The 25,706-nt window shown below is 43.9% G+C and overlaps 1 protein-coding gene across 1 annotated transcript in view; it reads left to right on the plus strand.

Annotated features, from left to right (window-relative positions):
* Nucleotides 1-19,926, plus strand: part of MICU1 (mitochondrial calcium uptake 1) — a 170,281-nt gene extending 150,355 nt beyond the window's left edge. Inside the window, exons 12-13 of the mRNA XM_059662425.1 lie at nucleotides 14,206-14,295; nucleotides 18,988-19,926. Of these exons, the coding sequence (XP_059518408.1) occupies nucleotides 14,206-14,295; nucleotides 18,988-19,148 (251 nt within the window). The 3' untranslated portion in view covers nucleotides 19,149-19,926. The remainder of the gene's footprint in view (nucleotides 1-14,205; nucleotides 14,296-18,987) is intronic.
* Nucleotides 19,927-25,706: the final 5,780 nt, after the last annotated feature.

Genomic DNA, 25,706 nt, shown 5'->3' on the forward strand with positions numbered 1-25,706 from the left:
GTGAAAAACACTGTATACTGCAATATGTTAATGGTTCTGTGGGTTTTTAAAAAGTGTTCCATGATTCAAATACGTTTGGAAAATGCCAGGTTATACAGAATTTCTTCCTGCATCACTACTTCTGCCAACGTTTTAATATGCTAATGTGCATTATTAATCTCCAGGGAAGCAATATAGTTCCCAAACTTGAATTGCCCTGAATGTCTTTTAACAACTTACAGAGTTAATGTTCCTCAGAACAGTTTGAGAACCCAGGCAGGCAGCAACTACGGATTTACCATATTGCAGCACAATGCAATCCCTCCAGAGTAAAAAGCCAAATTTCCTTGAGGCTTGCTCTTTAGTTCTGCATGGCCCAAGTGAGAATGACAACTCCCAGGCAAGAACAAAATGTCCTGGTGAATTATGACCATTTGAAGAAAAAACCTTTTCCATGAAATATTGTGTGTTTCCACTATAGGTTGTCTCTTGTTTAGCACTTAAGAGAAATGGTTTCTGCTGCTTACACACTGGGCATAAAATTAGACATATACCTTCCCAAGGGCTGTCTGAGTGATTTACCTAGTTTGCTGAAGAAGGCAATAGAAAATTGAACATGACTCCTTCCCCAATGGCATCCTATGATGGAAAAGTTAGAAATTACTTGAGTTGGAGCGGTGGAACGAGCTATGGCCTGTATAACTTAGAGTATTATCATCTCTGCCAAGAGAATGAGAGGTTTGCAGGGATGGTAAAGCCGCCATTACAAAATGCTGTTATACCTAGATTTGGTAAACTCGAAGGTCCAGTTGTACTTTAAACTATAATCCAGGAAAATAACCACCAAAATCAGGCCTTTTGTCCTCATGCCCCAGCACCAGCCTGCTTAAATTGAAAATCGTAATTTATGACATGCTTTGGCCTTAATTCTTTGTAGTCATTCTATACGTACAGTTTGCCTTATTGTCAGACAAACCAAGAGAATAAATCATTAAGCCTGCAGCATAATTCCCACAGGACGCTCTCTGCAACCCCAAGTATTTTTCTGAAGTATCAGTCATACCCTCAAAGGATCCCCTTTCCTTTTCTCTGAAGTGGCGCGGATGACCTCTGAGAACCTTTGTGGTTTTCAAATTCTTTGAGTCTAATAATTTCGAATGAGTAAAGGAGTTTCAGCCTTTTGGTATTTAGGTCCCTTCTGGGTTGTTGGGAGAGTCAGAAATAGTGATGGAGTAATTTCTAGCACACAAAAACTCTTGTATTCTGAACAACCAGTCGTCTTTGACAGACAAGCTGCCACTCTCTCTCCGGAGCCCTGGGAATCCTGTAGCATTGCCCTTGGGAGGTGGTGAGGCTGTCACACATCTGGAACACTAATACCAATGGTTATTTCATAGGAGCTTCTATATACGAGGCATAACACTAGGTACTTTATGCACATCCTCACTCTTAATCCTTAAAACTTAAAGGTATTATTCCCTGGATTATGGATGAATAAATATAAAATGAAGCAACTGGCTCCTGGTTACCCAGCTATGCAGTGGTAGAGCCAGGATTCAAGCTCAGGTCTCTCTAACCCAAAGGCTGTATTCTTTCCACCCCATTACGTAGCCTTGCAGTATATCCTGAATGCTGCTGAAATACAACCCAGGAGGCAATGCAGATTTGCCATTTTGAACCATGTTTCTCAGGAGCTCAAGAAAGACAGGCTCTAGGCCAAACATGTCAAACGCAAAGGCTAATATGGGCCAAATAAATGAGGCATGGGGCCCACAGGCCGCAAGTTTGACATGCTTGCTCTAGGCTGTTTCTTCTGGCTAAGCGTTCACCATTTGCAGGAGGAAAATAAAGTCCTTTTGAAAATTATGATGTTTTTGCTGAAACCGGTTTGGCTCAGTGGATAGAGCGTCAGCCTGCGGACTGAGAGGTCCCGGGTTCGATTCCAGCCAAGGGCATGTACCTGGGTTGCGGGCACATCCCCAGTGGGGGATGTGCAAGAGGCAGCTGATCGATGTTTCTCTCTCATCGATGTTTCTAACTCTCTCTAGCTCTCTCCCTTCCTCTCTGTGAAAAATCAATAAAATATATTTTTAAAAAAAAGAAAGAAAATTATGATGTTTTGGAGTTAATGCCCTTCTCTTAAGTATAAAATATGTCTGACATCTGTAGTGCACATCGTACTGTGACTTAGACTCTTGGAGTTGTTGTCTAATCTACCTTCTCACCCCACATCTGAACGTCTCAGTGGACACATCTGTGTTCTTCACCTTTCTGAACATATTACTCTTCAGTGAAGAAATCAGTACACAAAATCCCAAAGAAATTTAAATAAGGTTGTATAGCATGGAAAATTGGTATCCCTTTAAAAGATACTACAGAACAGCCCGGTCGGTGTGGTTCAGTGGTTGAGCATCGACCTATGAACCAGGAATCACAGTTTGATTCCCAGTCGGGGTACTTGCCTGGGTTGTGGGTTCCATCCCCAGTGTGGTGTATGCAGTAGGCAGCCAATCCATGATTCTCTCTCATCATTGATGTTTCTCTCTTTCTCTCTCTCCCTCTCCCTTCTTCTCTGAAATCAATAAAAATATATTTTATAAAAATAAATAAAAGATACCACAGAACAGAAAAAGATATATGTATATATTAAACTACCAGTTTCTCAACATTGAAATACACAGGTATGGCCCTAGCTGGTTTGTCTCAGTGGATAGAGCGTTGGCCTGCAGACTGAAGGGTCCTGGGTTCAATTCCGGTCAAGGGCACATGCCCGGGTTGTGGGCTTGATCCCCAGTAGGGGGCATGCTGGAGGCAGCCAATCAATGATTCTTCTCATCGTTGATGTTTCTATCTCTCTCTCCCTCTCCCTTCCTCTCTGAAATCAATAAAAAAATATTTTTAAGAAAAAGAAATACACAGATACGGACTACTTAGCTTCTAATAATCAGAGTGTTCTTCACCACCTCTACTCATTGGAGTGGCAAGGATTTGTTATACTTTTAAATACTGTTCTAACATCTAGCATTTATTGAGCATTAACTATATGTAAGAAATTGGTAAGTATAAATTTTCGTTTTAAACTCAGACCTGAGTTCGAGTGCCTGCTACTCACTGGCTTTGTGACCTATCCTCTGCCTGTTTATCTTATTAAAGAGCCAGCAGGCTGGAAACAACCTATCCCAACGTGAAAACTCTGCAAAAAGTGATGTAATTTTTTTTAATTACCCTAGGACAAGCATGTTAAATTCAAAGGCTAACATGCACCAAATATACGAGGCATGTGGCCCACAGGCCACGAGTTTGACATGCTTGCCCTAGGAGCTGATGAGGCTTACTTTTGTTCTCTTAGGAAGTTGTAGTATCTACTGTTTTTTTCTCATTCACTGTTGAGATTCAGATGATTTTAGAAGTTTTAAGTTATTAGTATGTATTAATGAGGACGATTGGAGCTTTTAGCTTTCCTAAGTTTCCTCATTCATCCAAAAATTCTTGCAGCCCTGGCTGGGCAGCTCAGTTGGTGAGAGCATCGTCCTGATACACCAAGATTTCGGGTTCAGTCCCAGTCAGAGCACATACAGGAATCAACCAATGAATGCATAAATAAGTGGAACAACAAATCAATCTCTCTCTCTCTCTCTCTCTCTCTCTCTCTCTCTCTCTCTCTCTCTCTCTTCTCCCTCTCTCTCTCTAAAATCAAGAAATAAAAAAGAAATCTTAAAGAATAAGTAACAAAAATAAGGAATTAACTTTTTAAAAAATTCTTGGAATCATTGCTTTCAGAAGATATTATTTTTTTTAATATATTTTTTTGATTTTTTACAGAGAGGAAGGGAGAGAGATAGAGAGTTAGAAACATAGATGAGAGAGAAACATCGATCAGCTGCCTCCTGCACATCTCCTACTGGGGATGTGCCCGCAACCCAGGTACATGCCCTTGACCGGAATCGAATCTGGGACCTTTCAGTCCGCAAGCCGACGCTCTATCCACTGAGCCAAACCGGTTTCGGCAGAAGATATTATTATTATTTAAGTTCTCTGTTCCTAGTAACTAGACTGTAAACTCTCAAGGACATGAACCATGTGTTCCACATCTTTATATTCTACTCTGAGCCTAGAACCATTCTGCATATACAGTGATATTCAGTTAATGTTGAATAAATTAGTGAATTAATTGTAAACATGATCTGATCCTGTAAAGATGGTGAAATGCTCTAATAAAGGCCTAGAGTGAGGGGAAAATAATATGACTATGATACCTTCCCAGGTCATTAATTTTCTTGACATCAAGAGCAAGTCACGTCTCTGACCCTCGGGTTAGAGTTGTATTAAATATCTCTAAGGTTCTTCCACATTTGGAATTCTATGACTATAACTAAATCAGCTTTTTATGGAATGTAGTAATGTTTTAAGGGACATGTTATAGCCTAAAGTTTTATCCAAATCTGTGTGAAAATGAGCTAACTTATAATTACCAGATACATTCGAAATCAGAGCAAGACTGTTGAATTCCCAAAAGAAGAATGGAACTTTTATTTTCTTTTTCAGAAATTTAAAATTTAATTAGACCTTGATTAGTGCCGCTATAAGATCTGATTAATGGAGCTTGGTTTAGTAGTTGCAGAAGAGTGGCCATTCTCTAAATGTACCTAAAGTGAGAACACCTACATATAAAGTATTATTTGAGGAACTTCCAAAGGACATCCCAACCATAAATACCTTCCTCACTTAGCTTTCTTACTGTACAACAAATTACTACAAATTTAGCATCTTAAAACACCACCTGTTTATTATCTCAGTTTCTGTAAGTCAGAGTCTAGGCACAGCATAGCTAGGTTCTCTTAACAAGGCTGACATCAAGGTGTCCAAATGGCAGCACTCTCATCTGGAGTTTAGGATCCTCTTCCAAGCTTATTTGGATTCTTGGCAGAATTTAGTTCCTTTCCGTTGTAGGACTGAGGTCCCCTTTCTCTCACTGGCTGTAGACTAGGGATCACTCTCAGTAGGTCACCGCAAATCTTTACCGTGTGTTATTCTCACAGGCCCTCTCACAACATGGCAACTCACCTCTTCAAAGCCAGCAGAGGAACTCTTTCCCCAGTGTGCTGAGGTGTATTCTTACATTGTACAATCACTAGAGGCCCAGTGCACAAAATTCGTGCAAGGGGCTTGGCCCTCGTAGTCCCGGCTGCCTCAGCTCTCACAACAGCCCCAGCTGCTGCCTCAGCCCTCACAGCAGCCCCGGCTTCATCCAGTAGGTCGTCAGGACGTGGTTCACAGTTCAGCCATCTGGTGTAATTAGCATATTACACTTCTATTATTATAGATAATCCTGGGAATGATTATCCCATACTTTCTCCATGTAAAGTAACCTAAATCACAGGAGTAGTATCCCATCAGATTCACAGGTTCTGCCCAGATTCAAGGAGAGGAGATGATACAGGATGCGTATTCTAGAGGGTGGAAATGGGGACCATCTCAGAATTCTGCCCACCACACCTGCCATAATTCCAGAAATTCCCACCTGTAGATTTTCTTTGAGGACTTCTCAAGATATGGACATTTTAACTGATTTAAGCCATGTTGTCCTATATAATAAAACCCTAATGTGCAAATCGACCAAACAGTGGAATGACTGGTCGCTATGATGTGCACTGACCACCAGGGGGCAGATGCTCAATGCAGGGGCTGCCCCCTGGTGGTCAGTACGCTCCCACAGGGGGAGCGCCACTCAGCCAGAAGCCAGGCTCACAGCTGGTAAGCACAGCGGCAGGGGTGGGAGCTTCTCGCTCCTCCGCTGCAGGCGGGTGGTAAGGAGCGAGGGGTCCTAGACTGTGAGAGGGTGCACAAATCTCATGCACCAGGCCTCTAGTCTAAAAATAACAACATGGCACCCTGGCCAATGTGGCTCAGTTGGTTGAGCTTCGTCCCATACACCAAGAGGTTGCTGGTTTGATTCCCAGTCAGAGCACATGTCTGGGTTGCAGGCTTGATCCCCAGGAGGGGGGCGTGCAGGTGGCAGCTGATCCATTTCTCTCTCATCGATGTTTCTCCATCTCCCTTCCTCTCTCTTTAAAATCAATAAGAAAATAAAAATTTAAATTAAAATAACAACATGGCAGTCGTAAAATTTAAGGCTGGAATGGAGCTTAGAAATCATAAACCCCTACTTTATTACTTTTAACCTCTTCATTTACACATGAAGGAAATGACTTGCTCAAATCACAGCTAATGTGATGCAAAACAGACTGGAGATTCAGGTTCACTGAGTTCCATGCCACTGTTCTCTTTGGTACATGGTACACTACTGCTAGAAGAACCCAGAAGATGATATGGGGGACCCAGTGCTTATATTTGAAGGCAGAAGTAGGAGGAAATTCACAGTAAGAATATGGGAGAGTACCCCCCAGGACAGCCATAGCCTAAAAGCAGGAGGCAGGAATGTCATGAAGATGTGTGGAGAAGAAGTTTTGGGGGAGAGTTCCCATTTTATAAATTCTTTTAAAGTTTGTGGGAGGCATGCCCCAGTGCTTCAGTTCATCATTTCATTTTGTAAAAACATTTATATCTGAAGAGGGGTGTCTGCCAGGATTTTATTCATTTATGACAAAGTCAGCCTGGCCATGTAAATCAGTGGTTGAGCATCAACCCATGAACCAGGGGGTCATAGTCGATTCCTGGTCAGGGCACATGCCTGGGTTGCAGGCTCAATCCCCAGTAAGTGTGAAGGAGGCAGCCGATCAATGCTTCTCTCTCATCATTGATGTTTCTATCTCTCCCTCTCCCTTTCTCTCTCTGAAATCAGTTTAAAAAAAATTTTTTTTTAAGATTTTATAAAAAAGACAAAGTTATCCATTTTTAAAGTAAAATTACTCATGATGTAGACAAGAAAGCTCAAATTCTGAAAGAAATGTTTGCTTTATGAGGCATTTTCTCTGTAGAGACCTGGTCTATTTCCTCATATTTAAAGTCGCTTAGCAATTCCAAAGATTGATTCTGACTTAAGTATATTGCTTTGAATATATTGTTTTAGTAAAATTTTATAAACGACTTCAGGGAGAGAGAGTGAACTGCTTCAGGGATTCGTGATTACCAGTGGGAGAGAGAGGAGGCTGAAGGTGGGATAAACTGTCAAAACATCCACATAAATAGATAAGCAGGGACAAAATCTGCCAACATTACATCCTACAGAGAAAAGGAACAGAAAGGAATTACACCAAGTGGGAAGTAGAGTGATTTAGTATTTATTGCAACTGCGGCTTCTTTGGGGATTTCAAGGTTTACTACTCTTCAAAGCTTCTGAAGCTTTCATAAGATACTTATAAATGTGAAGAGTATTTAGCCTTCATATAACTTCAGCAAACTGACTTTAAATATGTCATTTGCTCTCACTTTAGCTGTCAGAGATTCAGACTCTGTTGAAGTTGACAACTATAGACCACAAAGGGAGTAATTTTGTAAAACGGGGGATAAAAAGTACTTTCTCTTCAAGATTGAGGTTAGAATAAACTAAAAATTGGTGAAATAAATAATAATACATCCTGTTGGTAAAATACTATGCGGCTGTTAAAAAGAAACTGTTGCCCTGGCCCGTGTAGCTCAGTTGGTTGAGCATCGTCCCTTGCACCAAAAGTCACAGGTTCAATTCCTGGTCAGGGCACATACCCAGGTTGCAAGTTTGATCACAACCTTTGGATGTTTCTCTCTCACATTGATGTTTCTCTCTCTCTCTTCCTCTCCCTCTCTCTTCCTCTCTCTCCAGAAAAATCAATAAAATATTTTTTAATGGAATTGTTTATGAACTGGTATGAAATTTCTCAGATATATTATTAAATGAGTAAAAAAAGGCTGCATGTTTTGGTATACTACCATTTTTGTGAGAAGAAATGAAGAATAAATATTTCATTTTATATCCATAAACTATTTCTGGGGAAACTGGAGATACTGGTTGCCTCTGGATGACCAGGTGACAACTGGAGTGTAAGGTGGGGAGGGAGACTTTAACCCTTTTTGTACCACTTGAATTTTAAAACAGGGGAATATATTGATTAATGAAAAATAACTTTTTAAAATAAAAAGAATGAAATTTTAAAGAGTCTAAGAGGGAAAGCAAATTAATATGGGAAATTGGTCTCCAAACAAGACCTGACTTCATTATGAAGATGTCCTTGCAAGGAGACTTGACTAGCCCTCTGTAAAATCTATTCTAACCGTCTCATGTGCCCTCTCTCCACCCCCCATCCTGCCTCCTGCACCTGTTCTAGCTCTAGCCAGCCATCAGCATCCCTTCCTGCTTTCAGTACTTTATTCAAGCTGACTCCCCCATCCCCACCCTATATTACCCACTACCATGCATGCCCACATTTGAAGCAGTCTTTTTAGTCCTTAGGATTCAGATCCCAAATGTACCTCCTACCCAATACAGACTATTCTACTGTAACTCAGATGTGTTGTTAATATGTCTGATTTTCTCCTATGTATTTCTCAATCTTAATGGTATGTATGATTTCCCCACTAAATTGGATCGCCCTCTTGATCTTGGTGTCAGCTGGAATCACTGACTACCTAATAGTGCTAAGCAAGTAAGGCCATTGAAGCTTCAGCTCTGAGGTCCAGAAACCTGACTGCAGGTTTTCTCCTCAGCATGTACAGTGTTTAGGAGCCAGGACCTCCCTCACCTTTGGCAGCCTGAGCACAGAGGGCCAACCTGCCTGTGGCTCGAAGGCACCGTATAGAACGAGGATGGTTATAATTGTCATTATCAGTGTACTGTATTCCTCCTGACTTCTTTTTTTTAAATATATTTTATTGATTTTTTACAGAGAGGAAGGGAAAGAGATAGAGAGAGCCAGAAACATCAATGAGAGAGAAACATCGATCAGCTGCCTCCTGCACATCTCCTACCGGGGATGTGCCCACAACCCAGGCACAGGCCCTTGACCAGAATCGAACCCAGGACCCTCCAGTCCACAGGCCAACGCTCCATCCACTGAGCCAAACCGGTTTGGGCTCTCCTGGCTTCTTAAATCGCCAGTTCTCCTAAATCAGTGGTCAGCAAACTCGTCAACAGAGCCAAATATCAACAATACAACGATTGAAATTTCTTTTGAGAGCCAAATTTTTTAAACTTAAACTATATAGGTAGGTACATTGTTATTAACTTAATTAGGGTACTCCTAAGGCTTAGGAAGAGCCACACTCAAGAGGCCAAAGAGCCGCATGTGGCTTGTGAGCCACAGTTTGCCAACCACTGTCCTAAATGCTATCTTCTACCCTACCCCCAAATCAGGTGTGTGTTATATTAGCCAAAGTATCCTGGAAGAAGAAGATAAAAAAAGAAAGGACCACCCAGCCAATTTGGCTCAGTGGTTGAGCATTGACCTATGAATCAGAAGGTCACGGTTCGATTCCCGGTCGAGACACATGCCCGGGTTGCAGGCTGGATCCCTGGTAGGGATCGGGCAGAAGTCAGCAGATCGATGATTCTCTTGTCATTCATGTTTCTATCTCTATCTCTCTCACTTCCTCTCTCTGAAATCAATAAAAATATATGTTAAAAAATAAAGAGGAAAGGACAAATACCCTTTAAGTGAAAATCCTTCCCTGTCCCCACACCTCCCCCAAAGCCATCTAGGGATGGGCTGAAGAAACTAAGACATCTGCATCATAAGCCTTTCCAGGGCTGAAGCAGAAATGTCTCCCCTCACGTAACCTTGGCAGTCACAAGCCAGCTTTTGATTCTCTCCACTGCAGGAATAATCACATGGCCACACAGCTAGAGACTGTCAGCCCAACTTGGCATATTACCTCTCCAAACACCTTTGTGCAGGAGGCGGGCAGCTCCTAACTGGGTCATGCTGCCCATAGCTGTGTCTGTGCCTCAGAGGCAGCTGTGGGAAATGCTCCCAGGGCCACCTTACTTCACATGCTTTTCATTGGGTTGCAGTTTAATAAACCTTTTAAGTTGTCTGTGAAATTGTAAGTTACAAGGAAATGCTTATGTCTTCCACTGTATAGATCTGTGGTCACACTATAAAGCTGCCTCCTCACAACCCTCAGCCATTCAACCCTCCTCACTAGCACTGAGGATTTCCCAATTTGGCTTTTCTCTCCTCTGAGCTCTTTCTCTTGTTTAGGGTAATAGTCATGGAGGAGAATAATATTGCCCATATAAGGAATCAAGTAGACCCAGTGTGTGTAGGGGAAAGGTCATGGGGTTGGAGGTCAGGAGACCTAGATCCTAGAGTCTACCAGCTGCTACCAGCTAACTTTGTGACCCTGGGAAAATCATTAACCTCTCTGGATTTCACATGTCCTCTGAGGTCTCTTCCAATTCTAAGATTCTCTGATTCCATGTGGATATGTGGGCTCTTGTCACTTCAGAGCTCTCCTTTCTTCGGTTTGGCTACTGTGGTAAATAGTTTTATGTAATACTAGAGGCCCGGTGCACAAAATTTCATGCACTGGGGGGTGGGGGGGTCCCTCTGCCCGGCCTGCGCCCTCTCGCAGTCCGGGACCCCTCACTCCTTACCACCCGCCTGCAGTGGTTGCACTTGCCAGCCATGAGCCAGGCTTCTGGCTGAGTGGTGCTCCCCCTGTGGAAGTGCACTGACCACCAGGGGGCAGCTCCTGCATTGAGCATCTTCCCCCTGGTGGTCAGTATGCATCATAGTGACCAGTGTTCCACTGTTCGGACGATTTGCATATTAGGGTTTTATTATACAGGATCGCTTCTAATATTATAGCCCAGGGATGGGCAAACTTTTTGACTCGAGGGCCACAATGGGTTCTTAAACTGGACCGGAGGGCCGGAACAAAAGCATGGTGTTTGTGTGAACTAATATAAATTCAAAGTAAACATCATTACATAAAAGGGTACGGTCTTTTTTTTTTAGTTTTATTCATTTCAAACGGGCCGGATCCGGCCCGCGGGCTGTAGTTTGCCCACGGCTGTTATAGTCACACAAACTCAGCATGTTTTTCTCTTACTGTTGAATTGTCCAGCCGTGGAACATGCCAGAGAGTAAACTTGGAACCTGGCACAACTCAGATTCTGTTTGGACTTTTCGGAAGGCCAGATGGTACCACATTTTTGAGTGCCAGTTGAGCCCACTTCTTCAAATTCTCCCCTGTCCCAATCTAGTAGAAATCACCCAATCTTATGCCCATCTATGATTCATGCAGCTGGGCCAAATTTGCACAAAAGGAGTACATAGGCCTTGGAAACCTAAGCTTTCTCCAGGGTGATTTCATGCTCCATGTAGACATCTTTCAGATTAGAAACTGGAATTTCAGCCATCAATCAAACTCCACTACCAACAGCTGGTCTGCATGGGGAAGTCGGCATCTGCAGGGGAAGGAGAGGAGTTCTGCTTACTGTGATTTAATTACGACTTAGTGATTTATTCCGGGATGTGGAAGCAAATATGAATGAGCCAACTCTCAGGACCAGCTGTCGAGTGCTTGGCTCCTAATCTGCTGTCATCCCACTTGCCCTGAGCACTCTCGGCTTGACAGCTCACCAGCTAGTTAAATGTTTATTTCCTCCTCTGCTCTGATTCATATCCTGGGGAGCCTATGGAAGGGCACCCCCACCAGGCTATTTGCTGACTTGTAACTTCCCAGTGATTTGAGTTGGCTACCTTAGCAGCCCTGGGTTTTCCCCCTGTAGCACAGTGGTGTCGGAGCCCTCCGTATGAGATGGAGGAGTCTGTAGCTGTACTGTCACAGGATGGCATTTGTGGTGCGGCATTCCTGCTGGTGGCCTCCCGAGGTCCCTCTTCCACAGCCACTTAATGCTTCCACGAGCTTTCACTAACAGTTCTCAGGAGCTCACACTGACATCCTTAGGTATTGTTTTAGTTCATGGTTTTTTAGAGGAAAAGGCCCATCTTCATGGGGAGAAGGATGGGCACCTGGAATATCAAGAGGAATTGGCAGTAGGCACTCTGCCCTGAGAGAATGGAGGAACTGGGGAGGAGGAAAAGAGGATACTTATCAGTTACGACAGAGTGTGAGATTGATGTGAAATGCAGAAAAAAGGGATGGTTAACAAAAAGCATTCGTGTTTATGTAACACACGGATACAGAAGTCTTGATCTATTTCTCAGAACATACTTCTGTAGCCATGGGGGTGATCACAGTTTGAGAGCATCAGTGTTTTCACGGAGCAGTCTTCTGAGGTGAACTGGGTTTCCTTAGTATAGTTTCCAACTGAGAAGTGTAATAACCAGCTGTTACCATTTTAGTTCTCTATCTAGTTACTATTCCCATTGTCAATTGGCCTATGATTTCTGTTCCTTCCCTGAGCAATTTAGTTACGAGGAATCCGTTCTTCCTGGGCCAGCGGAGAAAATCAAGTGTCTAGACCAGTGATGGCAAACGTATGACACGCGTGTCAGAGGTGACACGCAAACTCATTTTTTTGGTTGATTTTTCTTTGTTAAATGGCATTTAAACATATAAAATAGATATCAAAAATATAATTCTTTGTTTTACTATGGTTGCAAATATCGAAACATTTCTATATGTGACACGGCACCAGAGTTAAGTTAGGGTTTTTCAAAATGCTGACACGCCGAGCTCAAAAGGTTCACCATCACTGCTCTAGACCCAGGAGGCTGAGTTTCTAAACCCTGGAACTTGTGCAGGTGTGAGATGCCCAGCTCCCCTTTCAGTAGTTAACCACAGCTCGTGAGCATCCACTGCAATAGTATTTTTTGCTTAAATCTTTTTTTTAAATATATTTTATGGATTTTTTACAGAGAGGACGGGAGAGGGATAGAGAGTTAGAAACATCAATGAGAGAGAAACATCGATCAGCTGCCTCCTGCACACCCCCTATTGGGGATGTGCCCACAACCAAGGTACATGCCCTTGACCGGAATCGAACCTGGGACCCTTCGGTCTGCAGGCCAACGCTCTATCCACTGAGCCAAACTAGTCAGGGCTTACATCTTTTCTTTCCAAGGGACATTGATTCCTCCACCCTAACTCACATCTGAGAGAGGGCAGTGTGAATAGTAACCCAAAGCTGCAGGAAGAGGAAGCTGGCTCTCCCCACCCTCCTGAGCAGCCAAGTGCCCCTCAAGCCACAGGCTTTGAACACTGAGGCGTAGCCTAGCTTGTGGATAATATTACCTTTCCTCTACCCTCAGCTATTTCTGTGTAGCTCCACCCCACCCTAGCCTCGGATTCCAGAAAACACCAATAAACTTTTTTTGCATACTAAACCACCTCAGCAGTTACCTTGTGGCATTCCCTCATTTGAATGAGAAAATTAGATCTAAAAAGGTCAAGCTACTCCATGGGGTTCACACAGAATGGTGGTGGTGGAGTCAGGACTGGAGCTCAGGTCTTGTGACTTAAGCCCAGCCTTCCTACTACATCACCCCGCTCCTCTGCACTGCTCCGGCATTTGTATCGGCACTGAATATGTGGAGGTGACAGAGGTAAAGCGAAAGACCGAATGTAGGAAAAAAATGACAAGAAAGAACTGAAGTTGCAGGGATTACATAGACAGAGAAGGCACACGACTCTAGTTTAAGTTCCCGTTGCTTCTGGGTAAGTATAAATTAATTCTTTCCTTTCCTCCATGCTTTAGCCCACTTAAGAGTGTGTCTAGAAGCAATAGCAACGTTAATGCAGATATAAAATTTATAGATGTAGGTAGATCACGATAAATGGGGTAAAAGGCAGTGGAAACTGCCTAGTCCTTCCTGGCTTATTTCCATGAGAACACACTTCTCACATGATTGCTAGCGTTCAACAGTAAATGTCAGAAAAAGAGAAATTGGCATGAGAAAAGATTTTCTGGAGGTCGGAAAAAGACAAACAGAAAAGGCTACATCCTGAACTAGTGAGACGGGCGCCCCTTATCCCCAGGGGCTGAGTTAGAAAGGACAGGGCAGCAGGTGGAAAACCTGTAGGGAGGAGGGGCCGGGAGCTCATCCGTGCAGGTACTTACGGTCCATCAGTAACTGAAGGGTGAAGCCTTAGTTACTGAGGGGAGCCTCCTCATTTCCCACCTCCCCTTCCTTTTGCTACCGGGTATTTACTTTTGTTATCATGTTCTTTCCGTGGGTTAAGGATTAAACACTAAATTATCATTTTCTTAACTACAGTTGAAAATTCTTTATTATGATTGAGTAGTTTTATCCACTGCATTTAGAGAAAGCAAAATGCAAGTCCCTCTGCTATGCTAATTTAGCATCTTCCTTTCTTCTTCAGTGACCATGCAGCAGGTGGCCAGGACAGTGGCTAAAGTGGAGCTCTCAGACCATGTGTGTGATGTGGTGTTTGCACTCTTTGACTGTGATGGTGAGTGGGGCCCTCTGGAGTCAGGCGCGAAGGCTCAGCCTACTGCCCTTGGAGGGGACACTGTTTGGAATGGAGCCTTGCAGACAGCTGCACGTAGTAGCCCACACCTCTTTAGCCAACCCCTTCCCCACATCGATGGTTCAGCCCTCAGCATCATGACACTGAGAAATATAAGCCCCCGTCCTGATTTGTGTTTTCCAGTTCTTCCTGTAATTCCCGTTTGCCTAGAGTTCTCAATTAATTATGACCACAAGGACCTTAAAAATGGAAACAATTCAACTATAGAAGTGTTTCAAAGTTAAATAAACATAAACTCAAATATAAAAGCTAAAAAAAAATAGAAACAAAAATATTGGACCCAGCTTGCTGCTTAGTAGATTGGGAGCACTCAAGGACCTGAATGCCTAGGAAGATGTTGCTGCATCTCCTCCTCCCAGGGCGCATTTCAGTCTCCACACTCCATCGTGGCACCCAGCTGGCAGCCATCTGGGTGTCTGTGACCACTCTGTAGGAAGCCCTGTGAGAGATCCCGCTTCTAGCATTATTTCTCAGCTCTGGTAGCTGACATCATAATGATGCTAATATTCACAACGCAGGCTCACACTTTTATCAGTGCTTTCTGTGCTAAGCTGCTCATTTAATCCTCTGACATTGGATTGTTACTAACCACATTTACAGACCCGGAAGCTGAGAGACTCAGATAGGTTGAGTAATTTTCCCAGGATCACAAAGGTAATAGTAGACCGCAAAACCAGGTCCGAATCAGAGCTCAGTGATGCCACCCTCTATGCTGCCTCACCTCCATTGCTTGTCTCGCCTCCATTGCTTGTGTCCCGCCTCCATTGCTTGTCTCACCTCCTTTGCTTGTCTCGCCTCCATTGCTTGTCTTGCCTCCATTGCTTGTGTCCCGCCTCCATTGCTTGTCTCGCCTCCATTGCTTATCTCACCTCCATTGCTTGTCTCGCCTCCATTGCTTATCTCACCTCCATTGCTTGTCTCGCCTCCATTGCTTGTCCCGCCTCCATTGCTTGTCCCGCCTCCATTGCTTGTCTCGCCTCCATTGCTTGTCCCAGCCAAGGTTCATTGTTCATTTTCCTTCAGGAAGCACGGCTACGGGAATTCAAGAACCAGCCCAGAAGCATCTGCCTATGTGAAATCTGCTGTTTTGATCCCAGCAAAATGAATTTTTTTTCATTCTTTAACTTGAATCAATTTATCCACATTACTACATGTTACACTCTATCTCTGTATATGTGGCCTTGCTTCCCTACTAAATTGTGAACTTTTAAGGTTAGTTACAAGTCCTATTCACCTTTAGAAACCCCACACATACAGGACCTCAGTACTTTACACATAATCTCATTAATTTATTTGTTATTAAGTTGAGCTCAAGTTATTTAAATCTACTACCTGCAATCACAACTGAGGTCTGAGTCAAAGGAAGTCCCAGGGCTAGGACAAGGAAATGGCCCCATCCTCTAGGCTGCCCTGTCCAGTATGATACCACTAATTACAAATGGCTATTTTAATGTAAATTAATTAAAATTGAATATACTCTAAAACTCAGTTCTTTGGTCTCGTTAGCTACATTTTAAGTGCTCAGTCGCCATATGTGGCCAGTGGCTACTGTATTGAATAGAACCGATTTAAAAAACATTTCCCTCATTGAAGAGAGTTCTAGTGAATAGCATTACTGTAGAGAGATTAACTTCCCAAAGATTTTTTAAAATATATTTTTATTGATTTCAGAGATAGGAAGAGGGAGAGAGAGATAGAAACATCAATAATGAGAGAATCATCGATTGGCTGCTTCCTGCATGCCCCCTACTGAGGATCGAGCCCGCAATCCAGGCATGTGCCCTTGACTGGAATCGAACCTGGGACCCTTCAGTCTGTAGGCTCTGTCCTCTGAGCCAAACCAGTTAGGGCTCCAAAGATTTTTTTAATTTATTTTTTGAGAGAGAGAAATGGAGAAAGAAACAGAAACATTGGTTACCTCACACATGTGCCCTTGAGCCCACAATCTGGTATGTGCCCTGACCAGGAATCGAACCCATCAGCTTTTGGTGTACAGGATAATGCTCTAACCAACTGAGCCATAACAGGCCAGGGCCCACCCCCAGGTATTTTTACTCTAATCACACTCAAGTGGTTTGTTGTTGTTTGTTTAAGAAACATTTACATTTATAATTTTTGAAGCCGATATCCTAGAGCTGGTCTGTGAGGTGAATCAGAGAATAAAGGCAACCAGCCTCACAGTGCTCTACTCCTAGGAGGGCCTGGGAAATTACATTGGATTTTCCAGCCTTTTAGAAGCAGGCTCTGCCAATATCTACTGAGTCACCTTTAGAAAATCATTTAACATCTCTGGGGCTTATTTTCTTAATCTACAGAAAAAGGAAGTATATATTAAATTTAAAAGCCATTATCATTACAAATTGGTAGTTACAAAATAGGCTTGAGGAGGAATTATACAGCATAGGGAACACAGTCAATAATATTGTAATAACGATGTATGGTGCCAGGTGGGTACTAGCATTACCAGGGAAATTGCTTTGTAAATTATATAATTGTCTAACCAGTATGCTATACACTTGAAACTAATATAAAATAATATTGACTATCAGTATTATTGTATTAGAAAAATAAGAATAAAAAGACATTGTTATTTCTACCAGTGCAAGGTCTTAGGTCAAAATGTCAGAGGACTTGTTCAGCAAAGAATTTAGAGTTGCACTCACAGGTCACACACACACACAGATGACATTCAGTCATACCCCTAGCCATCCAGACTAATCAGCTCTGGCCTTAGGGAAGCAGGAAACAAATCCCACAGTAGTTTGAATGAAATGGCCTCAGATTTTTTCATCTGAAGTTTCATTTTACATACAAAATAGTAAGAATCTTGTTTAGACTTTTTGCTCTTTTAATTACATTTTTAGTAAGCCATATTATTGATTGCTTAGCCCAGCAAGGCTACTTTTAATATTGAAATATACATACAGAAAAGTGTAAATATCTTAAGTGTACAGAGTGATGAATTTTTGAAATACATTTTTATTGATTTCAGAAAGGAAAGGAGAGGGAGAGATAATAAAAAAAACACATCAATGATGAAAGAAAATCATTGATCGGCTGCCTCCTGCACACCCCCTACTGGAGATGGAGCCTGAAACCCGGGCATGTGTCCTGACCTGGAATCAAATCATGACCATCTGGTTCATAGATTGATACTCAACCACTGAGCCATACCTGCCGGGCAGATTAATGAATTTTTAAAAGCTGAACATACCTGTGTAACCACCATTGTCCAGAAACATCACATTACCTGGACCACAGAGGCCCCCTGCTGCTGCCTTCCAGTCACTTCCACTCCCAGGGGCAGCCACTCTCCTGACTTACAGTACCATGGACTAGTTTGCCTGCTTTTGTTTGTTTAATTGTGCTGTGAGGTATCCCTGGGGTATCTCTGTGGTTGCCCATGCTCTCTTCAGCCAGAAAACAGGCTGTTCCGGTTTTCAGGTACTCTGTACAAAAGTAACCCATTTAGTCCCTCTTTGCACTCTCTCCAGACCGGTCATTAGTAGAGGTCTGTTTGCTGGCTTCCTGTTGCCTCATCACCCGCAGTGAGACAGTTAGTCCTGGGCCTCTAGTCAAGGGAACTGCCTCCTGCTGCTGGAGTGGTCACTGTTCCGTGTGACTGAGAGGGGACCTTTGGTGAAAGCAGATGCTCTCCAAATTCCTTGCAGACCTGAGCACCTGCCCCGGGGGAGGGTGGACGGGAATCCTTGAGAAAATGGGCTCAACCCAAAGCCAGTAGTGATTTTGGTTTTCACCATGAACAACCCTCATCTCTCACCTGACCATTGTAACAATCTCCTAAATGACCCCCATATCCAGTTGTGCTGCTCTCTGGTCCCATCCCCATATATTCAGCCAGAAAAATCTCTCCAAATGGAAAGCTAACTGCACTCCACTCCCCTGCTTCCAGTCCTTTCCTGGTGCTCTACCACCCAGAAGATAAAGTGCAAACCCTTTCATGAAAATACAAGATTCTTGGGGACCTGTCTCCTGCCTGCCTCTTTAGTTTACTTGCCATGCCCCCACTCCACCCCTGTGAGTCCAGCAATACCTACCCGTAGCTCCGTCGGCCTGCTGCTCCCTGCTGTGCCTTTGCTAATGCTACTACCACTACTTGGAATGCTTTCCATCTCACTCTCCTTTACTTGGCCAATTCCTGTTAGTCCTTTGGGATTCAACTTAAGAGTCTCCTCCAGGAAAGCTCTGCTGACCTGTAGTTGTACCACCTCCAGCTTGGGTTAGAGAGTCTCCCTCTGCACCCCGAGGGCATCCTTTACCCCATTATGGCATTTACCACACTGTTGAGATCATGTGTTTGTCTCTCCCACAACCTGTGAGTATTTCAAGGGACAAAGGTTTGTCTCCTTATTCACAACACCTAGCACAGGACCTGACATCGAATATATTCTCATTTAACTTTTGTCACACTAACCTGTCAGAGTTGCATGCAGCCAGAAAGATCAAGAACAAACCAGTTCGTTTCAGGTCAAGAGAATTCAATTTGGCTGTGAGAGAGCGCTGGGCTTTACAACTCACATTGTGTGAACAATGGAATTTTCTGTTTGTTCCGAGGCCTCCTCTTACCCCTGTCATGTTTGCCTCTTCCTCTAGGCAACGGGGAGCTGAGCAACAAGGAATTTGTTTCCATCATGAAGCAACGGTTGATGAGAGGCCTGGAGAAGCCCAAAGACATGGGCTTCACCCGCCTGGTGCAGGCCATGTGGAAATGTGCACAGGATACTGCCTGGGACTTCGCTTTGCCCAAACAGTAACCCAAAACAGCAAGAGGGGGCCACCTCCTTACCCACTACCCTGCCGCTCACGCAGAGCCTGGGCACAGGCCTTCCTGCTGCTGCTGGAAGTAGGGCTGCCTTCCTTTGGGAATGATCTCAGGATTCAACCTGTTTCCCCTCCGTCCTTCCCGATTCTAGGCTCTGATTCTGCCCAGTGACTCTCCCCGTTGGTTCTCAAAAACACGAAGTCGTCCTAAACACTCAGACGTTTGGCACCTTCAACAGCACTACCCACCCAAGCATAAGACACGTGGACATTCGCAGATATCCACCAGCCCTGGAAAACACCCCGTTCTCGGCTCGTTCTTGCTGTGGATTTATATTAACAAGAACATTGCTTGCTTTTTCTCCTGCTGGTGCTTTTAAGCTAAAAATTGGGAAAACCTCTGGCAGCAAAAGGAAGTCTGTGATGAAGATAGTAATTGCCTGGGCCACCCCGAGCTGGCAGGCAGCCAGGGCCAGAGAAGGGTCTGTGCCCGTCCCCAGCTTGGCTCTGAGGCCTGCTCCAGGGAGGTGATGTCACCGTGGGAATGCAGCAAGATGTGGAATCTAAAGCAGCTGCTTGCTGGCTCTCCCTTCTTTTGCTCTCAGGCTCCGCAAGAAGACTCCACCGCAACTCTGTGTAGTGAGCAGCAGTGACTGAGTTCACGTTCCCTGCAGGTGCCATTCCTCCTCCAGGACTGTGCCTCTGAAGCCGAGGCCTGCTCGGAACCCCTCTGCCCTCCGCACTTCAATAATAAGTTTGCCACAAACCCTCCAGAGGCTGTTGTCTCCTTTATTTTAGGACCCTCTGGGGCCCTTTCATTTCACTTCTCCACTGGGTTTGAGATCCTGTGTTCTTTCTACCAGAGTCTGGTTCTTCCTGTTAAAGGCAACTTTAGGCACAAACAAGAGGTGGGGCATTTAGAGCTTAGTGGTGGTGTCAGTGGGGAAAACGGCACCAGGTATTAGACCTCGGTTCAGCAACCTCGGTACTTGAGTTCTAGCTGAGAAAGAATGCAGAGCCAAGACTCAAACTTTTTTTTTTTTTAATATATTTTACTGATTTTTTACAGAGAGGAAGGGAGAGGGATAGAGGGTTAGAAACGTGGATGAGAGAGAAACATCGATCAGCTGCCTCTTGCACACCCCCTACTGGGGATATGCCCACAACCAAGGCACATGCCCTTGACCGGAATCGAACCTGGGACCCTTGAATCCGCAGGCTGACACTCTATCCACTGAGCCAAGCCGATTAGGGCAAGACTCAAACTTTTAAGAGAACATTTATTTAGAAAGTCACAGAGGTAGGAGTGAGCCGTAGAAGAATGGGCGCAGGAAACAAGTTACAGAAGCAAAAGAAGGGCCTTGGAAGTTAGGAGAGAGGCAAGGAAGACACGTGGTGTAAGGGGTGGGGAAAGGCTCAGGCTCAGGCGTGCTCCACAGAGAGTGTTGGCTGCCCTAAAGGTGGTAAGGGTGGGGATTTTAGGGGAGGTCCCAAGGGAAGAGCTCGATAGAATATTCATCAGCTTTTCAGGTGTGTCCTTTCAGGGTCATGGTCTTCACTGATTGGTCAGCATCAGGGCAAGGGTTAATCAATACACCTGGTTAACATAAGCCATGGTTGCTGGTCTGGTTTTGCTGCTTTTCTGGGCCTGGAGCTGAAACACAACTGAGGCCTTGATGTATTTGATTCGGGTCAGAACCTCACTGTCTTAAGGGCTTCATGCTTCAGGGCTGTTCTCCAGCCCCCTGTTCATTCCCCCTCTAAGGGGGTCTAACTCATATGACCAGCAATATGGCAGGGGAGGAAAGGTTCCTGTGGGGGTGAAGTCCTTGTTTTCCCAGTTTTGCCCATTCCACCCTGGTGACCCTCTGTACCTGGCCTGTCGTCCTTGCTCTGTTTGTCTAACTGCCTAGCACTGTGGCATTGTTCCAGCATAATTTGGACAGCTTTTCATCCTGGACAAGTGTACAGAGTCCTTGATTACTCATGCCCCACAATAAGGAACTAAGATGGGGTGGTGGAGTATATGAGAAATCATCTGGTACGACCATAGTTTTAAGAACCATAGCAACCAGTGTTTTATATGGACTCAACTCTGCCACCAACTCAGTGTGGCCTTGAGGAAGCAAATAATTTTCCATCTGTTTCCTTCCACTGTGAAATGGCAGGGGTGAGCTCGATGGGCTCTGAGGTTTCTTCCAGGTCTAAAAGCCTCTCCCTCAGTTCTCCTACAGAATTCCTGCCGTTTTCAGAACCTCCAGCTAGTGCCTCCTGGCACGACAGTGTTTCGAGTCCGTGTCACAGAAGCACCACGCCAAGGCCTGGAAGTTGGTAGGGAGTGCTTATCAGGCCGAAGAGAGCCTGGGTCTGCGCCTGTGGCTCCACAGGGGTAGTCCCAACCAAGCGTTTTCTCAGAGCAATTTAACAACCTCTGCCTGACATCCTTTCTGGGAGCAGATTAATTTCTCTCTCCAAGGAGTTCGCCACTCATCTACTTCATCTGTCTCCCACTCTTCCTTTCCCGGGGCGTGTGTTCCTGGTACCCACATGCAGCCTTTGCCTTGCTCATTGGCCAGGGCTGAGGCATCAGCAAAATGTGAGCTTTTCTTAAAATTGTCCCAGAATCCCAAATCACTCTTTTCCCAGGTCCTTGTTGTTCCAGCCTGGAAGAGAAGTTGAATACACACACTTCCTGGGACATTCATTCCCCTACGTCGTAGGGCCTATGAGAAGAGATCTGCTGATTGGCCTGGTTCACCGAAGCTGAAAGCTAGAGCATAGCAGGCGAGGGTAAGGATCTCACCTGTTACTTATTGAAACCCCAGTCGAGGGCACCTATCCCAGGTACAAGGAACTCAAGCTGAACTCCTTGCAGTGCCTGAGGAAACAGGAGGTCCGGGTGCTCGAGGAGACAGCGGCCACACCTGGGCACAAGAGGGTAAATGTGCAGGTGAGAGGTACAAGCTAAATCACCCAGAAGAGGCCAGGGTTCCCAGGAAGGCCTTGGGCTAGCTGGCATGAATAGGCTGAGAGGATTTTAGGCAGAGTTTGGGGGTAGGCTAGATGCATTTGGAAATACAAAAGGCTGATTTGTGCTTCTCTTTTTATTCAAATTGTTTCTTCCACCGAGACAGAATAGACTTCCCCTCCTCCAAGGCAGCTCAAACTGTCCCTCCTTAAGAAATGTCTTTCCTCCTCTTCCAGACAAGACTGGTAGCCTCTCTTTGCCTCCCAAGGATCACTTGCCCCCCCCCCCCCCCAGCAACAACACCGCTGCAATTCAATGTCATTCTTGTGAGACAGTCACCACAAGTTCAGACCCAGAGCAGTAACATGATCAAACAAACAGCCTCAAAGCTAATTTAAAAATAACTCTGGGACGATGTTAACGTGATACTAGCAGTGCCTCAGTAAGTTCCTCCCACACACCCACAGCCATTCTCTACTTCTGTTGTTGTTCTCTACGTTTTAAAAAAAACGAAAATAATTTTCTCCAGTTCAAGCCCTTAGGCTTCGGGAACTCAGGGGGGACCCAGGCTACTTCCTTGACCTGGAGCTCAGCATCATCCACAAGGACACGCAGGAAGACTACGGACAGTTACTAAGAACATGCATGCTCTTAAAAAAATATTTTTAATAGCTACAGTGCCCACCTAGTTTTTAACTCTAGTTAGAACACATGCACTTGAACCAAATTAGAATCTAAGACAAAGGAGAAGTCTAGGCAATGGCTGCTTCCACACAGGCAAGAAGGAACAGCAGCCTGGGAGCCAAGAGCCAGATCCTCACCAGAGCATCCTCTCCAAGCCGCTCAGAAAAGGGAGGGAGCAGAGTCAGTGTTCAGCTTTCAGGCTTCAGTTGCCACCTACTGGCAAGAAGGCTTAGTGCCGGGACTCACAGCTTGAGTGCAGCCGAGCCCGAGCCCCAGCTCCGCACCTGAGAATAGCCCCCAGGGGCCTGGTGGCATGATAAACCGTAATTGTGAAGAGAGACTCTACGGTATCATTAATACTGAGGTGAAGAAAGGAGGGATGCCTCGTATTGTTCTTGGTGACTCTAGAAAACGGTCTGAGTTACTCCATTCTTCAACTCTTTACTGGTCACCTATGTGCAGCTAGGCACTCAGCAAGGTCTTCAGGTTAAGTACAGGCTACTATGAGATCACGTGGAGAAGCAAAAGGGCTATGTAATCAAAATTTAGGAGTTCTATCAGATTGGGCAGGCTTGCAGAGGAAATTACTTCTTTTAATATAAAAAAAAGAGAGAGAGACCTGAGCGTTGAGCAGGAGTTAACAGCTCAGGAGAAGGAGTGTCTAGGCAGAGGGAAACGAGTGTACAAAGAACAAAGCCAAAAAGCATGTTTCTGGGAAGGAAGCTCTAGGGAGTGTCCAGTTCTGATTGGGGTGATTTTGGAATCCAAGAACTACGATGGCACTTCTGTTAGTTTAACCAACTTGTTTGGAATACAGTGGTGGTTTGACCCAGTCCCAAGGTTATTTTGGACTGTTCTAACATTCCAAAGGTTTGAGGAGTAAGGCATGCAAGGCAGTTCCTCTGGTAGTAGCTCCAATTTTATTTTTATGTGGTTCTGTTTATATTATTTTTCACACATTTTTAGGCTTTATAAGTGGGGTTCATCTGGTTACTTATTTACATAGGGTTTCTGTTATGTATTGAAAATATTATTACATCGGGAGGTAATAAACCTCTGTTAAGCTATGTTTCCAGAATGCTCTGACCATGCATAGGTCATCCTTTTCCTTTGGTCACTGATGGACAAGGAGGAAGTAGACATTTTCACAGGTAGGACTAATGAACTATCAGTGAAAATATCAACTTATAGGTTCTAGATCAGTGGTTCTCAACCTTCCTAATGCCGCAACCATTTAATACAGTTCCTCATGTTGTGGTGACCCCCAATTTCATTGTTACAAATTGAACATAATTAAAGCATAGTGATTAATCACAAAAACAATATGTAATTATATATGTGTTTTCCAATGGTCTTAGACGACCCCTGTGAAAGGTTGAGAACCGCTGCTCTAGATCATTTTGGGCTGGTCTCTTGAACATGCAAGTCAATTATGGCAAAGGAGTACCCAAATTCCATTTGCACTGTGATTTCAGGAGTAGAGGGAGCCTTACAGGGAGAGCAGAAAAGAGCAGATATGAGAAAAAGATAAATTTCTGGTGTTTATTTTCTCTCTGGTCTTCAGTGCCTTTCTGAAGGGTACACCTGTCCCTAGGATCCAAAAGCACCCTCCATGGAAAACTGTTGTTTCAGAAGCTGTATATTTATGTAAATAAAAATTTTCATTTATTTGTCTTTTTGTTTTTAGAATGTAAAATTTAATGTTGAATCAGAATAGATTAAATTAGTAAAGGACAGACTATATGTATGATCCATGCATCTATGCAAGGAATATATTTTATTAATAAAACCATCACTGGCTACATGAGCTACCTTAATAATTACGTATTTTAAAGAAAAATCAAGATATACTCAGCCCTGGACGGTATGCTCAGTGGTTAGAACGTTGGCCTGAGCACCAAAGCGTTGTGGATTAGATTGCTGATCAAGGGCCCATACCTGGGTTGCAGTTCAATCCCACCCCAGTCAGGACCAATGTTTCTCTCACATTAGTGTTTCTCTCCTCCCATTCCTTCCCTTCTAAAAATCAATGGAAAAAATATCCTTGGGTGAGGATTAATAAAACAAACCAAAAAAAAATCAAGATATACTCAACTATTACTATATTAAAATATTATCTCAATAAACATAAAAGAATTAAGATGGTAGTCATTCACCAAAAAAAGAGATTAAAAAAATACATATGGGCATTTTAAACATACTTAAAACTCATAGGTTAGAAAAAATCATGATGGAAATTTTTAAATGTTTAGAGCTGAATATAGTAATGAAAATACTAGATATTAAAACTTGTGGGACACAAATAAAGGGAAACCTATAAATTTATTAACAAGTTCTATACCTATTTAGAGAAAATGGGCTGACAATTAATAAGCTAAGCGTCTGCCTCAAGAAGTTGGAAAAAGAACAATAGATTAAAACCAAAAAAAAGAGCAAAAATAAGTAATATAAAATTTTAAATGCACATAACAAGATACAAAAGCAGTTTTAAAATAATATTGGCAGAAACCAAGATGGCGGCATAGGTAAACACCAGAGATTGCTGCCTCGAACAACCACTTCAAAAATACAACTAAAAGACGAAACAGACATCATCCAGAACCACAGGAAGGCTGGCTGAGTGGAAATTCTACACTAGAAGGAAAGAGAAAAGCATACCGAGACTCAGAGGAGGTGCGGTGCAGAAGTAAAATACAAAGGTGCGGAGGTGCATGCGGAGAGGGCTGGCAGCTGAGGACACGATAGTCTTTTTCAATCCAGAGGGAGTCTCAAGCTCTGAGCTCCAGTTCCAGGCGAGTCTCTGGGGACCCAGACTCATACGGGAGAAACGGGACTGTCTGGCATCAGTCGGACTCGAGGGCAGCTTTCTCTCGGAGGCGCTCGCAGCAATTGCCAGGGC

This window comes from Myotis daubentonii, chromosome 13 (genome assembly GCF_963259705.1).
Source record: "Myotis daubentonii chromosome 13, mMyoDau2.1, whole genome shotgun sequence".
NCBI lineage: Eukaryota > Metazoa > Chordata > Mammalia > Chiroptera > Vespertilionidae > Myotis > Myotis daubentonii.